The following is a 14,773-nucleotide window of genomic DNA, read 5'->3' as shown; positions in this document are numbered from 1 at the left end:
ACAGGCCTCTTCACATATCCTGTTGGCCCAGTAGTACATCACATTGACCCCAGTGTTAACTGTACCACAGTCACAGAATGTGCTCCAGGCTTCCTCATCAGTCAAGAGTACTGAACTACCTGGAACACCACTTCAGTGAAGTTTACTCCACCATTCTGCATTATACTCTGCTGGCAATGCGGACTACTCTCAACCCAGCAACAAGAATGTTCCTCTGTTCACCTCTTACTACAGCTCTGGGACTGGAAGAGACTGGCAAACAAATAAATAACCACTATTGGAGGGAATAGAAAGAGTAGGAATTCTTTAAGGAGTATTCTGGATTCAGTAGCTGTAATATTTCATAGATATTATCCAGCTGTTGCATGGGTTTACATGCCTGTTAAAACACACTTTCTAAAGCAACCAACAGGATGAGGGCTTTAATAGATCAAGAATGCGACAAATAAAGTACCAACATTAATTCGTTTTTGTCAGTTCTTGTAATATTACAACTGAAGCAGTGATTCATTATTACCTTTATGCTACATACCTAGCTCTTAAATATATAATTAGTTTTATTATTAACTAAGTGGATGAGAGGCTGTTTTACTCTCACGAAGGTATAAACTAATGAAACCCAGACGGAGATTACATTTATGGGGCATAGAGAACTAATTGAAACGTCTGGGAGAGCAGTTTTGGATACATTTTCACCTTCATTGCACATCTTATAAACGGTGTAGTTTTCGCTGTAATTTGATGGAGATTATAATGATTTAACAATAAAGGCAGTGTATTTAGAAACACACACTTCTTAGTTTCAAACAGGTGAGATCAGAAAAGACCCTGACATTACAATACTAGGAATTTCCTGCCTTATTGAGCTCCCGCTTACTGCATGGCCTTTGCAGTAGGTGGAAAAAGAATAAGGAGAGAAATTTCTACATGTTTTAGTTCGGTTCAAGAATACAGTTTAAAAAACACACACACACACACACACACACACACACACACACACACACACACAAAACATAGTGATGGTTAATATAAAAGTAACACCTTTATTAAAAGGTTATACATTACATTGCATGGACAAAGATATGATTATTACAAACGTAGAAACATGACTGCTTGTCTGTCCAGACTTTAGCACAGTGATACAATGTCAGTGGTTAATGACCAGCCGGTCCAAATGTATAGAAAATAGTTTTTCTTTCTATAAATTAAATCTTTGTTAGCATGCTATGAAAAGAAACTTATATAAAATTAACAAAGCTAACTTACAGTGTAATGTAGTTCAGACTTTTAATGCAGGTTCAAAGTCAAAATACTTTTCTACCATAATGACAGGATAACATTAAAGAGCACGAGGCAGCATTAAGGTTTGTTTTCACATAGGCCACTGAAATGACGGTGTGAGACAAGGTTATACTGCAAAATACAACATTGAACAAAATCATGATCAAATACTACAGTGCTGCACACAATTATGCCACATACTTATTACAATGACAAACTGGGGGTATAGGAGTAGCTCATTAGTGTTATCATTTAAAAACACCCAGAGCAAACTAATCTTCACCCTAATTCAGTCAACGGCCCACTTCTAACAGGACCACAGATTATACAGGTTTTATGTGGTCATCACAGTGCTCTGTGAGAAGAATAGCTGAAGAAACTGTGCCATGGAAGGGTTTGCCAGGAGTAGAATTTTACAACTCCACTGCATAGGAGAAAGTTAAACAATGGACATGAACTAAATACATTTCATGAACATCTGAGGGAAAACACAATGCACAATTTCAGTACCCGTGTAGCACAATGTGTTTAATTTATATTCTTTATATAAACAAAAACTACAGACTTGTCCTGAAATTTTTGAAATTATCTGGGCAGGGAATAACAAAATCAGTGCATATAGGAAGTAAATCTGAATCTACACAAAAGAACACCTTATTAGTGGTTTTGATTAAGCTTCTTTCCAAACACATTATGAACTTCAAAGTCCCTCTGAATCAACTGAAATTAAGACCCCAATCCTGGTGCATCACAAATTAGTTTCAGTCAAAAACCCATTATGGGTTTCACAGGATACTGGATTTGACTGTAGACAACTTCCAATTATCATCACAGTATTACAATTTTGTTCAGCTGAGCTAGGGCCAATTCATATTTCCTTCTGAACTCAAAGCTTGTCCTGGAACAGTGGGAGCCCTGAGATGGTGTAATGGTGGGAGAGCCCATGGACAACTTGGTATTGTAAACATAATGTTTAGAAATGATCAGATAAAAATATTGCATACAATAAAAGCATATACATTTTTGGCAAAAGCCAAAAGAGGCCAGCTGGCTGCTGTGTGTCTACCTTCAGTAGTCACCCTGGATTAAATTCTGGCAAAAAAAATCCAATCTGGAAAAATGACCATGGGCATGCAAGGTAAGTACCATCCCTGCATAAAACACCCATGCATTAATTACTGAATTAAGCAGCATTATGAATAGCTGAAGTTGTATTGAAGATATTTTAATCAAAAACACTGCAAAATGTAGAAGCCTGTCCTGAATCCGCCCCAACTGTCTTACTGAAACAGAGGTGAATCTCTTACACCTCCACGTCAACCAACTCCGGGGGCATTGCGGACTTTGGATGTTTGCTTTCAAAGTGCTGCTTAAAGGTCTTCGGGTCGGGCATTTGTGTCTGAGAGAGTGTGAGGAAGAAAAAAGTTAAAAAATTAGAAAATATACATTTAAACAGGCAGTCCATGAAAAGCACATTAGTTTAAAAAAAAAACAAAAAGGGCATTAATATACAAGGCATTTAGCCCAGGTCTTACAGTAATACCCTCACAAAATCAGTTTGACCAGCTACATCAACAGCACCATAAAGGTAGATCTCTGGTCTTTCACAAGATCACTCGATGGGTCAAAAGATGCACTGTCCATGATGTTAAAAATGTGAGCTGGTTAACACTCTGTCAGAGCAGCTACCTTCATTGGTGGTCAGTGACCACTGGGACAAGAGATTACTTAACAGGCTAAGGGAAAATAAAATATTGCATTTACAGGTAACATACAGGCTTGGTAAGTGTTTAGTTAAAACATGTAAAGAGAAAGTAAAGCGCGAGTTTGCATCTGTGTCCCAGCCACTGTTTACAACTTCACCACAACCAAAACAGAGGGCATCAGTGCGATTTAACAGTAAACACAGACAGTGGGGGAAGTAGCCATATGAGGAATGTGGAGAGAAGAGTTCATCAAGCACTTATAGTTCAGCCAATTTTCATACCTACAATGGACAATCACTGAGGAAGGCATGACCTTCAGACAGTGTCGGAAAGACAGAAATTTGGGCAAAGGCTCCTCAACCAGCTTTCTAAAAGGGGCTTTTCACAAGAGTGACTACAATGGCACACGTATAAGGGCTTCAAGATTCCCAGATCCCTTAAGATGGTACAGGCATTGCCTGAATCATACTTACACTTACATACATTCACTTTAACACATACTTTCATTAAACAAGTTTAATTTTTGAGAGCAATTTAATATTGCTCAGTATGAGAGGCACGTGGCTCCTTTGCCTGAGTTCCATCCTAACATCATGGTTAAATGATATCAAGGTCATAACAATAATTTTATGTTCTGTTTTGCGCCTAAGCACATACCCGACACACAGTGCACATGTATACTAAAGCAGCCTTCGCTGCAGCCTTCTGGTCATGGCCTTTGCTCTTCTTGATCTCTGCCTGCTTTTTGGCATTCTTCTGCTGGGACTGGAACTTCTGGTGCCCACGGGCCATATCTGATGCTAGACCTGAAGAAATTATACAGGAACTTGGTCAGCACAACACCACGAAGAAGGTGATGAGCCAGAAACTGAGAGAGACTTTAAAAGCTAGCCGGCAAAGAATGACTTCCAGGAAAATGGAAAGCACCAAGGGACTGAAAGCTGTACTTACTGGAAATGCCAAGCAGTTACACCAGATGAGGCTTCAGATAAACAGCCTTGATGACTGAAAATTTAAGGACAGCTGTCTCATGAAATCAATAGCCCTCAAAATGTGTAAGACAGCAGTGGCTGCGAACCATCTTTCAGAACTAGGTTAATGGCCGCTTTTTTGGGTCACAGGGATAAGGCAATTAACTTGGAAATTTCCCCAAAGAAAATCAGACTGCATATATTCAAAGTTGTTATAGACGGAATACCAGAACTGGGCCAGTGCTATGATTATATTAACTTCGCTTTTGACTGACACGGCCACTGGGGTTTATTTTTCCATTAATACCCTTGGGTCAATCAGCGATCCCCAAAATGAACAGAAACTGTTTGCGCGAGGGGCGACCATTACTTCCTTCGCGTGTAACTTTGTTAGCTTACTCGGCAACTTTTTTTTAAATTGAAAGCGTCATCCACCCATTGCTCTCATACGGCCGTCCCACCTTAGCCAGCGACATGTGAGAATGCTGGTCGAGGGGGGTAACCATGACTACACCGAGGGTTTAGTTTGAGTGCGACGGTTGAAAAGGTTTACTGTGGAAGACGGGGTCGTCTCGGTAACAACTTGGTGCATTTTTCGTCAACGCACAAATATAACATGCATTTCGTTTTCTGCTGATTAAGAGAGACAAGCTTTCTGTTAGCCCGTTGCAATCTTTGACGCTAGGGTAGAATTTCTGGAGGGACACATACAGAAAAATCGGAATTTTGATAGATATTAGTTATTGAGAGTCATAATCCACATGTTGTAAATGCCTTACCAGTGAAAAATAAACGCACCAATGAAGACGGCCACAAAATCAAACTCAAGAACAGCTACATTAAGTCCTCCGGACCTCCCGCCAATTCTTTGCATTGACTGGCGGATCAAAAACCAACTTTACAGGTGCACATCGCCACCTACTGTGTCGGAGTGTGTAAAGTCATTGCATTAGATCACCTAAATACCGACTGGTCTATAAAAAAATAACACCCTATTTCCTAATCCCGCCTGTATTATATAACCTACCAAACCCCTTCTGATTTCCCGTCCTGTGCTCAGTAGTGATTTTAAACTCCATTCCTGCCCTGTCTCATGTACTATATTTCTTAATGTCTCCCTCTCTGAATTATAGTTACTGCAATGCATGATAATGTGTTCTACATCTTCCAGTGTTACACCGATGACACAGATTCATTTGACTTTTCCCCATTATATAAAACATGGACTGAAAACCTGCATGCCTGCACCTTAATCGTGTTATGATTATCTGCTGCCTGTGGTTACGATATCCTCCCTTAAAGTGTTTAACATTGACTGCCTTCTGTAGTCTCTATTATAATTATTATATAACTATTATAATTCATTGTCTGTATCCCATTCTTTCTGCCAGGCGTTAATTATGGCAATTCAAATGAATGATTTCCCCTACCATAAGAAACTTTTATCACTTGGTTGTAATATACTTTGAGAGCCTTCTTTGCCAATTTATCTGCCTGTCCATTACCTTTAACACCCGTATGAGCAGTGACCCAACAAAATTACATTTCTAAACCCATCCCTGTAATCCTAAAAACAGAATGGGAGTTTCTATCATGAGATCTTCCCTGCCCGTTTGCCTTGATACCACACCTCCTCGAGCCACTGTTGAATCCGACCATTTGACTGTAATGACTGTAATGACTGTACATGTTCTATCCACTGAAGGCCAAAAATAATTGCAATGATTTCTGCTGAAAATATTGACAATTTATCAGTCAGTCTGTGATGTATATTAACAGTAAATTCTGGCATATATATATATACACCAATTCCCAGCTGTAGTTTAACATATGGATCTGGGAGAATCCATGGAGGATCATTGCTTAAAACAACAGATGGACTGTAGTTTAACTCTATCATGCCCATCTTTTCTACACTCTTACCTATACGCCATCCATAACCTCTGTCACTTACCTTAGTATACTCCCCACACAACTCCCCACAACTCAAAGCCTCAGTGGCGGGCTGTTCCTTTCCTCATCCTTCTAGTCAAACGCTATACACTACTGGTAGTTTCTCTCGTCTAACATGTAACAACTACTCACCAGCACAGAGCGTTTATTGGACTTGTTCTCACAGCCCCTAAACATAATCTTATTGCTGTATTCTGAAACCTGTGTAATCTTTGTAAAATTGTTTTACATGCTTTTCCATAAACTTATTCCTCCAGAATCAATAGTGGATCTTATTAGTGCCCAGTATACATTTAACAGTGATAGTTTATCAGCCCCCAGTATAAAATGATTCAGTAAATGAAACCTTGAAATCCCAGTTATACAGCCAACTTTCAACAATGTGTAAAGTATTCTGAAAGATTTTCAATCACATGATTAACATTTCTCCCTCTTTTCCAGATTGCCCCATCATCTGCATATAATGAAGCACTTCTATCTCTATTTACATTCTTAAATATATCATTAATCATAATATTGAAAAGGATAGGGCTAATTACACTTCCTCGAGGAATTCCGTTTTCTGTTTTGAACTCACTAGACATATCTGATTCCACTTTAACCCTGAAAGTACGATGTAGTAAAAAAAAAAAAAAATCTACTATCCAGTCATACATCTTTCCTCGAATACCAAGCTGACTCATTTTAATTAGTAACTGTTCTTTCCACATAGTCATATACCTTTTCAGTATTTTAGTACACACTTGCCATTACTTCCTTCATGTGAAGAGATTTTTTCACATCATTACTCATCTTCACTAAAGCATCTGTAGTAGATCTACCTCTAGGGAATCCACTTTGACATGGGCTAAGCGATTGTTTATGAAATAAAAAGTAATCTAGTCTTTTCACAATCATAAATATGATGTTAAAGCTACAGGTCTATAGTTACCTGCATTGGCTGGGTCCTTACCTGGTTTAACAAAAGGAAGTTTCAGAGCACTTCTCCACCCACGGGTTTTCCTTCGTCCCAGATCTTGTTCAACACATCTAAAATAATATTCAAGATATTATCATTATCAGGTAAGTGTTAAGAGTTTTATGTATCACATTGCATATTTCATCTTGTCCAGGAACGGTATAACCACTACCACTACCTTTTTCAGCTCAAACTGTAAATTCCATCTCTGACACTGTTCACTTGAGAGTTTTCTCTTAATATCTCTCTTTTCCTCTGTCTATGCCTGTCCTCAAGATGGTTTCACACTTGCAAAACTTCTCCCAAGCAAATGAGCCTTTTCCTCACTAGTTATAATTTTTTACCATCAACTAGAACAGGAGTACGGATGTTCTTTGCACACTCATTTTCTTTATTATTGTCCATGCCTCTTTTAATTGGACCCCCCCCATGCTTGAGCGGAATTGCCTCCATGCTTTTCACTTTGTTGATTTAACCTAACCCTAACTCCCATTCTTTGATAATTGATTACTTATTATTGATTGAAATTCTTTCTCGCCATTTAAAAAAAAAAGCTTGATGTTGTTCTTTTATGCCCTTGCTACACTCATCACTCCACCAAGCTACAACTCTCCATTTACCACTTATTTTACTTCTTGGAACATACATTGAGGCTTTAATTGTATTTGTGCATTTATCCATATCATCTTCCATATTTATACTCTTTCCGAATTCTGAACATTATTCCTTAAATTCATCTTTGGGAAAGCACGATCTACTGTGAGGATGACCTTTTTCTGAAAATGCCTTTATATTTAAAGAGCATCAAACTGTGGAGATGTTTGGAACTTTCCACTCATTAGATCTTGTTCAATGAGCTCTCACTAATGTAAGATGTAAGAATGTGATAACATTTCTCACATCATATGTTCATCATTGTACCACTGCTGTTATTCAAACAAACCAACAATCTACCATCTACCAGGTCTTCAATCACTGCTCCTTTTTTATCCGTATCTGCGTCCCCATTCAATTGCTGTGAGCACTAAAGTCTCCACACCGTGTTGCTCTTTCACAATTCTCACCTGCTATTTCATGGAACATTTCCATAGTTAGTGGCATTTGTTTTTATTTGTGAAAAATGTGGGGGAACGGCTTGAGAAAGATTTCGGATAGCACTCGCCCTGGGCCGTGGGTCGGAACACACCCGACAGGAGACAGGATGCAGCTTTAACCGTTTCGTTCGCTGATTCAGCCTTAATGCAGCACAGCGGTACAGCAGACCCCCCCGCCATGAAAGTTTTGACACAGTTAAAGTTACTAACAATGCAAACACTAAAAGTAATAATCCAACTACGAGCCTGATAAATGCAAATGCTACTATCAGGAGGCATGCTAACACTCCTATCAATACCAATCCTGCCGACATCACAGACCCGCCGACCTTGTGGCTCGGGTTTCAACGGGGCGGGCGGACAACGAGTTTGTCAGGAGACGCTACAGCAGTTCACAGCGACACAATATGGTTGCTATCAACAGAAAGAGGGTTTAGGAATATATATACATTTACTCAAGTATCTTGCCGTGACTTATCAATTCCCTTTACCGGTAACTGTATTAATCATTATCCAACGGAGGTAGCCGACGCCTACACCTGACAACGACCTCTGTTAACCCCCTCGGCAGTTTACGAGTTAACCCGGAGCAATGTCCATAGTCGCACACGAGTTCCGTACTCAGCCTCAGAGACCGGGATGAGAAAACACAAACTTACCGGTCGGACAGCCACGCACACAGGAAAAGGGCGCAGACACACGCCAGATGACCAGAGCGCTCGCTCCCGTCAGCCCGGTTGCTCGGGTGCGCGCATGCACGCGCCACCAACTGAGAAGCCCGCCTAACCAATCCCGGACTTTATGACAATTTCGGACAATCACCCCCGCCTTCTTTAATGTATCTACCGCATCCCACGGAGGCAGATCCTGGTATTATACGGTCGAAGTGTGGCTTTAGTCAGGTTTCTCGAACACAAAAACGACTAGTTCATGAACACACTTTTTAAAACCTTGACCATTCGCAGCTAAACTTCTGGCGTTCCGCTGAAGTGCGCGGATGACCACAATGACAGTCTTTAGGAGGCACCATCACACTTCAGTGGACAGACAGCATTTTCATTCTATAAAAGTCACTCTGCGGAGAAACGCAACGAAGTTCACTCTTGTCCACAAGTGAAGTCCCCTCCGCTGCCTGACACCTGCGTGACCATGCTTCTTGCACAGTGTTTGCTCTGCCCACTGCGGGAGATTCTCTTTCGTCTTTCGGCTACTTTCTTGTTCACGCCTCCTTCCTTTGCCTTCTTCAAGGCTTCAGCACATGAGCCCTGGCTCATAATGTTGTATCCTTGTGCATCCTCGGACAGCGGCACCAAGTTGCAGCGCTTGGCTCTGGTCACGTCCTCTACATTTTCCATATGCACGATCCCCACCGCCTCCCCTTTGCATCGTCCTGCTTCAGGACCCCCGCGCCGACACCTGAAAACATCCGAGTGGTGGCAGAATATAACCTCTCACTGAATAACGGAACATACCCAGCGAAACTTTCTTCGGGAAGCTTATTGCAAAATGAAGTGAGATCCAGATGCCCCCCCCCAAGCAGACTGTAGGATTCATCAATTTGTACTTACACTTCAGAATGTGTGTACATTTACGCACACCTCCCACCGTGCCTACCTACAGCGCCTTGTGGTAGAAAAGTCAAACTGCTAATGAAATACCATCCACCAAATGGAGAAAGGCTTGACATACTGGACCAAAACAAAAGCTATGATGAAGAAAAAAGACAACAAATTGAGAGTTTACGCATGTAGTTCTTTTAGAGACACTTAAGCCACTAATAGGTTTGTCAGGGTGCCATTGAATTCATAAACATGAAACTATTTAAGTTTCATCGAATTATAAAGTCAGTTAGAAAGAAAGTGGAATGTAATGATGGAGGCAATTTAGTTAAACCTGTTAAATGATATAAAAGGCAACGCTTAGGCATTGTCACTTGCCCAAAAAGGAAAGTCTCAAGCTGCATTATGCAGGGAGCGTGTTTTCAAGGAGCCTGCAGATTTTTTTTGCTGAGAGCGACACTTGGCTTATTAGTAGATTTGGCCATTGTGCAGAAGTTGGCCTTAACCTCCAGGAAGGAGCTGTTGAGGATTGATGGCTTATTGGTAGGTGACTTGTGTCCTATTTGCCATGTTAGACCTCTACTGGGAAACAGTATCTGAATGTTGTGTTCATCACTGCAGGAGGCCATCCATTAAATAAATGGCTGATCACTCCCCTCACAAACTCCTCAAACCAACAAGAGGCAAGGTGCAGCGCAAGGGCATGCAGGCACAACAACAGTTGAGCGCAGCATGGGCCTGCTGATAGGGCGTTGGCTGTGCTTGTCTGGGACAGGAGGAGCAGTGCAATACCAGCCCGGCAAGATTTGCCCCTGAAATCACTTTCCTTCAAATGCCATTACCTGAATGTGATAACATCTGCAAATTCCTTTTTAGGTTTGCTACATTGTCGAAGCTTGCAGTGTGCTACACACCACAAAGAAAGAGGACACCCTTCTTGTAGGCCTGGTGATGGCTGAGGTGTCAGGCAAATTGTCATTTTCTTAACATTTATTTTATTATAATTATTTTATACTAATATATATATATATATATATATATATATAGTCAAGAAAATATATTTAGGTGTGGTCCGTGTCTGAACAAAGCTTGACTTACAAACAATGCACATAATTTTAGTAATTTTGCCTCTGTACACCACCACAGTGGATTTGAACGGAAGCCATCAGGAAGTGGTTGAAGTGTAACCTTTCAACTTTAATTCAGGTGGGTTTAACAAAAATATCACATTAACCGTTTAGGAATTACAGCTATTTTTATACTTAGTCCCGCATTTTCAGAGGCTCAAAAGTAATCAGCAGTCACATCATCAACAAACACCAGTGACCAAGTTCTATTGGCAGCCATACATGCCCATGCCATAACACTGCCTCCACCATGTTTGACAGGTGATGTGGTGCTTTGGATCATGAGCCGTTCCTTTCCTTCTCAATTCTCTTCTTTTCCCATCATTCTGCTGCAAGTTCATCTTGGCTTCATATGTCCACAGCATCTTGTTCCAGAACTGGGCAGGCTTTTTTAGATGTTTTCTGGCAAAGTCTAATCTGGCCTTTCTGTTCTTGAGTGTTACCAGTGGTTTGCACCTTGTAGTAAACCCTCTGTATTTAGATTCATGGAGGCGTCTCTTGATTGTAGACTTTGTCAATAACACGCCTACCTCCTCGAGAGTGTTCTTGACCTGGTTAGATGTTGTGAAGGGTTTTTCTTCACATAGTAAATAATTCTTCGATCATCGCTTAGTTTTCTCTCATGGTCTTCCAGGCCTTTTGGTGTGGCTGAGCTTGCCAGTGCATTCCTTCTGTTTAAGAATGTACCTTGGCCACACCTAAAGTTTGAGCCATCTGTCTGATAGGTTTGTTTTGTTTTTTCAGCGTAATGATGGCCTCCTTCATTTGCATCGATACCTCTTTGGACCACATATTGAGAGGTTCCCATGAAAAGCTACCAGATACATTCACTTGAATGGGAGAGTGGGATGTTATCATTACAATATTCATTTATTTATTTCTCATTACAATAATTATTTTTAAAAAAAAAACAGTAATGGTTGTTGTCTTTCACAGTACAGACATTAGCAAAAAGAAAAGCCAAACAAATATGTTCCCTGATGAAGTAAGCCTATGTCCAGAAATAATCATTGACACGGAGTGATCACACTGTGCGTCATTCTGAGCAACACTGTTAAAAATAAGGCTTACAGTGAATGTGTTTGAATGGGTTTGATGAATTGCAGTTTCCTCAACTTCCCATAGCCATTTGACAATGTAACAGTGTTTGGCTACTTACTAAAATTTCTGTTCAGTTGGATGTCTCAGAATCGTTTTCTCTGACAGTCTGCATTTGTCAGACTTAAGCCTTTTTGAGCCCATCATTTCCATAAGCTGTAATTCTTTGTTCCCCGGTTCATGTCGACAGTAAAGACGCTGGAAGACGTTATAAACTCCCTTTCAGAATGGATTTATTTCCTCTGTGGCAGCGGAACATGTTACACCAGCTTTCAGACACTCCTGCAGGTTAAACTGGGCTAATGAAAGTCTTTCAGGGCTGACTGACTCTGAGAGACCGACTGAAAACACTCAAGGCTGCAAAACAACTCATAATGCAGCACTCTGTAAAATACATATTTACACAGGTACTCTTTCAATTCAAAAAGAAAATCTCATCTCAACACTTAACATTACTTGTCTCCTCCTCAAATATAAGCTGACCCCCACTTTTTCAAACCTAATCTCCATGGAAAAAAGTGTCTTACATTCGGGCCAATATGGTTACCTTCCTCTCACCACACTTTTTCCCATTCACTTGGCTCAGTAGCTGCGCATAAGTCTTATAATGGTAGGGAAAACCCCGTCTGCAGCTAAAAAATCAGTTATGCAGAGTAATGCATGGCAAAGTTTCAAAGAAAATGTAAACAGCTTTCACACCGAGGTTTCCCTCCTGGCAAACAATACCACAGGCCTGCATCCACTACATGGACAGTAAGGACTGTACACCGTCTGTGTGTGTTGTGATATCAATTTATCAAGTGGTATATCAGTTTGGCTGCAATAATATGGTGCAAACCCATACACTTCAACAGCAACATGAGAAAGACTCAGAGGAAATAAGCAGCCAATAATAGTGGAGTAGCTTGAACACGATCAGTCCAATCACCAGCCACCAATAGAATGGAACAAAAACCTGTCCCTCTATGCAGTACTGCCCCCATGCGGACACACAAGGAAAATGTGGCCAAACTGCCAAACACAGTGGAAGCATCTTTGGCCTGGATCAGTGCTCCCATGTCCCATAGGAGGAATTAATTTAAGTCTGACTAAATCCAGAAAAGTGCTTTTCTGGAGACACTGTAGCTTACCAAGGAGAGCCTGAATAGATTAAGCCTACTTGTTAAGCTGTGACACAAGAAGGCAGAAACTAAGCAGAAAGTACTCAAAATGGACGTAAAAAACAATCATTTGAACTTTCTGGGGGAGTTAATACAAGATATGACAGGTTGAATAAAATCCGAGTTGCTGAATAGAGCAGGATCAGGAGAATGGAGGAGTCGAACAGTGCGAAATGAGACAAGAATTAGGGCTCTGTTTTTGTGTCAGCTCTCAAAAGCAGCTTATTTCCTCATGCCCCGGCTCGGTAACTTGGTGGCTTGCTGTGCACCTCGTGGGTAAGGGGGTGTCCAGCGGCGCACTACAATTCTGCAAACAAGAAGGAGTTCCCCCTGGCGCCGCCCCCTGCTCACCTGCTCAGCGCATTTTTGTTCCATACCATTTTGGTCACTTTATTTGGTGAAGGTATACCCATGGAAACCCCTCTGACATCACACCAACCCCTTTATTGATGTTTTGTGCGTCTTTCCACTTTTATTATATGTTTTTCAACATCACACTGGAAACATAGTCTACTCTGATTATGGCATTGATGCCAGCCAAGCTGGATGAAGATTCATGAGTCATTCTTACTTCTACCAGCTCTGTAATCCATGACAGTTAGTAGGTATCCTACACCAGGTGTCTGTTCTATCTGCAGACTCTAGCTGGAGTGATGTTGCCCACTGACAAGCCGCAGTTGTGTGGCCTGGTAGTAATTTAAATTTATATGCATTTTTTAAAAATGTTGTCAACAATTGACATTACCAATTTAAACAAGCTGTGAGTGTCTAAGACTAAAAAAGACCTGGAGGTCAGGTTTTATTCTTGGCTCGATAAGAACCAATGTGTGTCTGTCTGACTCTGCAGATTCTACCAGGGTTGTTAGGTGCCCTAGATTATAACCAAACCCGTCCTTTTTACCTGTTGAAATACCTAGTACAACCAGTAACATGCAGTTTTGCACTTGCCACAAAGAGACTGCAGCTCCTACATTGTGACTGAGAGGTTGTTTTTGCCTCAGAATGACTTGGTCTAAATTTTAAAGACAAGAGCTTGTTAAGGAATATTTCCAGCTGTCAAACCAACTTACTCACCTCGAAACCATAAAGACATATACACTTCATGTGTCCTCTGCCTTGTTTTGGTGGACACATGCCCAGTATACCTCCCTACAGGTACATATTCGAAAAGTACTGCTGTCTTGCGTCGTGTATCCCACAGATATAGAGAGTCAGAACAACACGATGATAAAGACTATATACATTTATTTATACATTTCATCGGAATGCTTTGCAAATCTTTTTTTCTTTGTGCTTGTGCGGGGCGACTTGTCGCAGCTGTGACACCACTGCAGGAAAATTCTACAGCCCATCTGAGTCAGACGAAAAGAGGAAACCAAAGAATGATACTGAAATACTTATACAATAGCAATAGTAATGGTTTCAAATTGCTCAGTTTACAAAGCAGGCCATCATGCCTTACAACTAAAATAAGTCTTGTTTAGTGTGTACTTGTGCTGTGGATTTTGGTTCCTTTGCTTTTCGATGGTCATCCTCTTTGTAACATTTTCTGTCTGCACGGTGCGACATGAAATGCCTACCACAAGGTGTCACGGTACAGACAACAATGAGGGCGAGTTTGCTCAGAACAGTTGCTACTCGCCCTTATTGTATATTAAGACCTGTACAATATAATGATAAGAAACATATTTCCGCTGGCATTTTAGCCTTTATTATCCAAAGCTTAATGCTACAGGTGTCCTTTTCGTTGTTGCTGTGTGGTTATGTTAATTATACTGTATATCTAGTCTCATCAAGTGAGGGGAAGGAAAGTGTTCATATCAGTAAAAGTTCCCTTACTTCTGATTAATCTGCCACTAACATTAT

General features: G+C 40.7%; 1 protein-coding gene across 4 annotated transcripts; it reads right to left on the bottom strand.

Moving 5' to 3' along the window:
• Positions 1 to 1,024: 1,024 nt before the first annotated feature.
• Positions 1,025 to 8,719, bottom strand: LOC120784679 (zinc finger protein 706-like). Of its 4 annotated transcripts, none has more exons than XM_040118664.1 (5): positions 8,623 to 8,719; positions 6,864 to 6,940; positions 3,645 to 3,793; positions 2,589 to 2,680; positions 1,025 to 1,705 (listed from the first exon to the last, which is right to left on the bottom strand). In XM_040118664.1, exons 3-5 carry the CDS (start codon positions 3,777 to 3,779, stop codon positions 1,627 to 1,629), a joined length of 306 nt encoding a protein of 101 aa, XP_039974598.1. In that variant the 5' UTR covers positions 3,780 to 3,793; positions 6,864 to 6,940; positions 8,623 to 8,719; the 3' UTR covers positions 1,025 to 1,626. The 4 variants fall into 4 exon arrangements, with proteins under 4 accessions (XP_039974598.1, XP_039974595.1, XP_039974597.1 ...); XM_040118661.1 differs by lacking the exon at positions 8,623 to 8,719 and adding an exon at positions 8,455 to 8,599; XM_040118663.1 differs by lacking the exons at positions 6,864 to 6,940; positions 8,623 to 8,719 and adding exons at positions 3,939 to 3,992; positions 4,738 to 6,559.
• Positions 8,720 to 14,773: the final 6,054 nt, after the last annotated feature.

This window comes from Xiphias gladius, chromosome 22, assembly GCF_016859285.1.
Source record: "Xiphias gladius isolate SHS-SW01 ecotype Sanya breed wild chromosome 22, ASM1685928v1, whole genome shotgun sequence".
Lineage (NCBI taxonomy): Eukaryota > Metazoa > Chordata > Actinopteri > Istiophoriformes > Xiphiidae > Xiphias > Xiphias gladius.
This window is presented reverse-complemented; position numbering and strand designations above follow the sequence as displayed.

Excerpts from the sequence above, each read along its gene's own strand:
- LOC120784679 (XM_040118664.1), bottom strand. The coding sequence starts at position 3,779 with ATGGCCCGTGGGCACCAGAAGTTCCAGTCCCAGCAGAAGAATGCCAAA. Across the intron at positions 2,681-3,644 it reads ACATGTGCACTGTGTGTCGG|ACACAAATGCCCGACCCGAA; the intron begins GTATGTGCTTAG and ends ACACTCTCTCAG. Across the intron at positions 1,706-2,588 it reads GAGTTGGTTGACGTGGAGGT|TGGAGTTGTAAAATTCTACT; the intron begins GTAAGAGATTCA and ends TCTCCTATGCAG.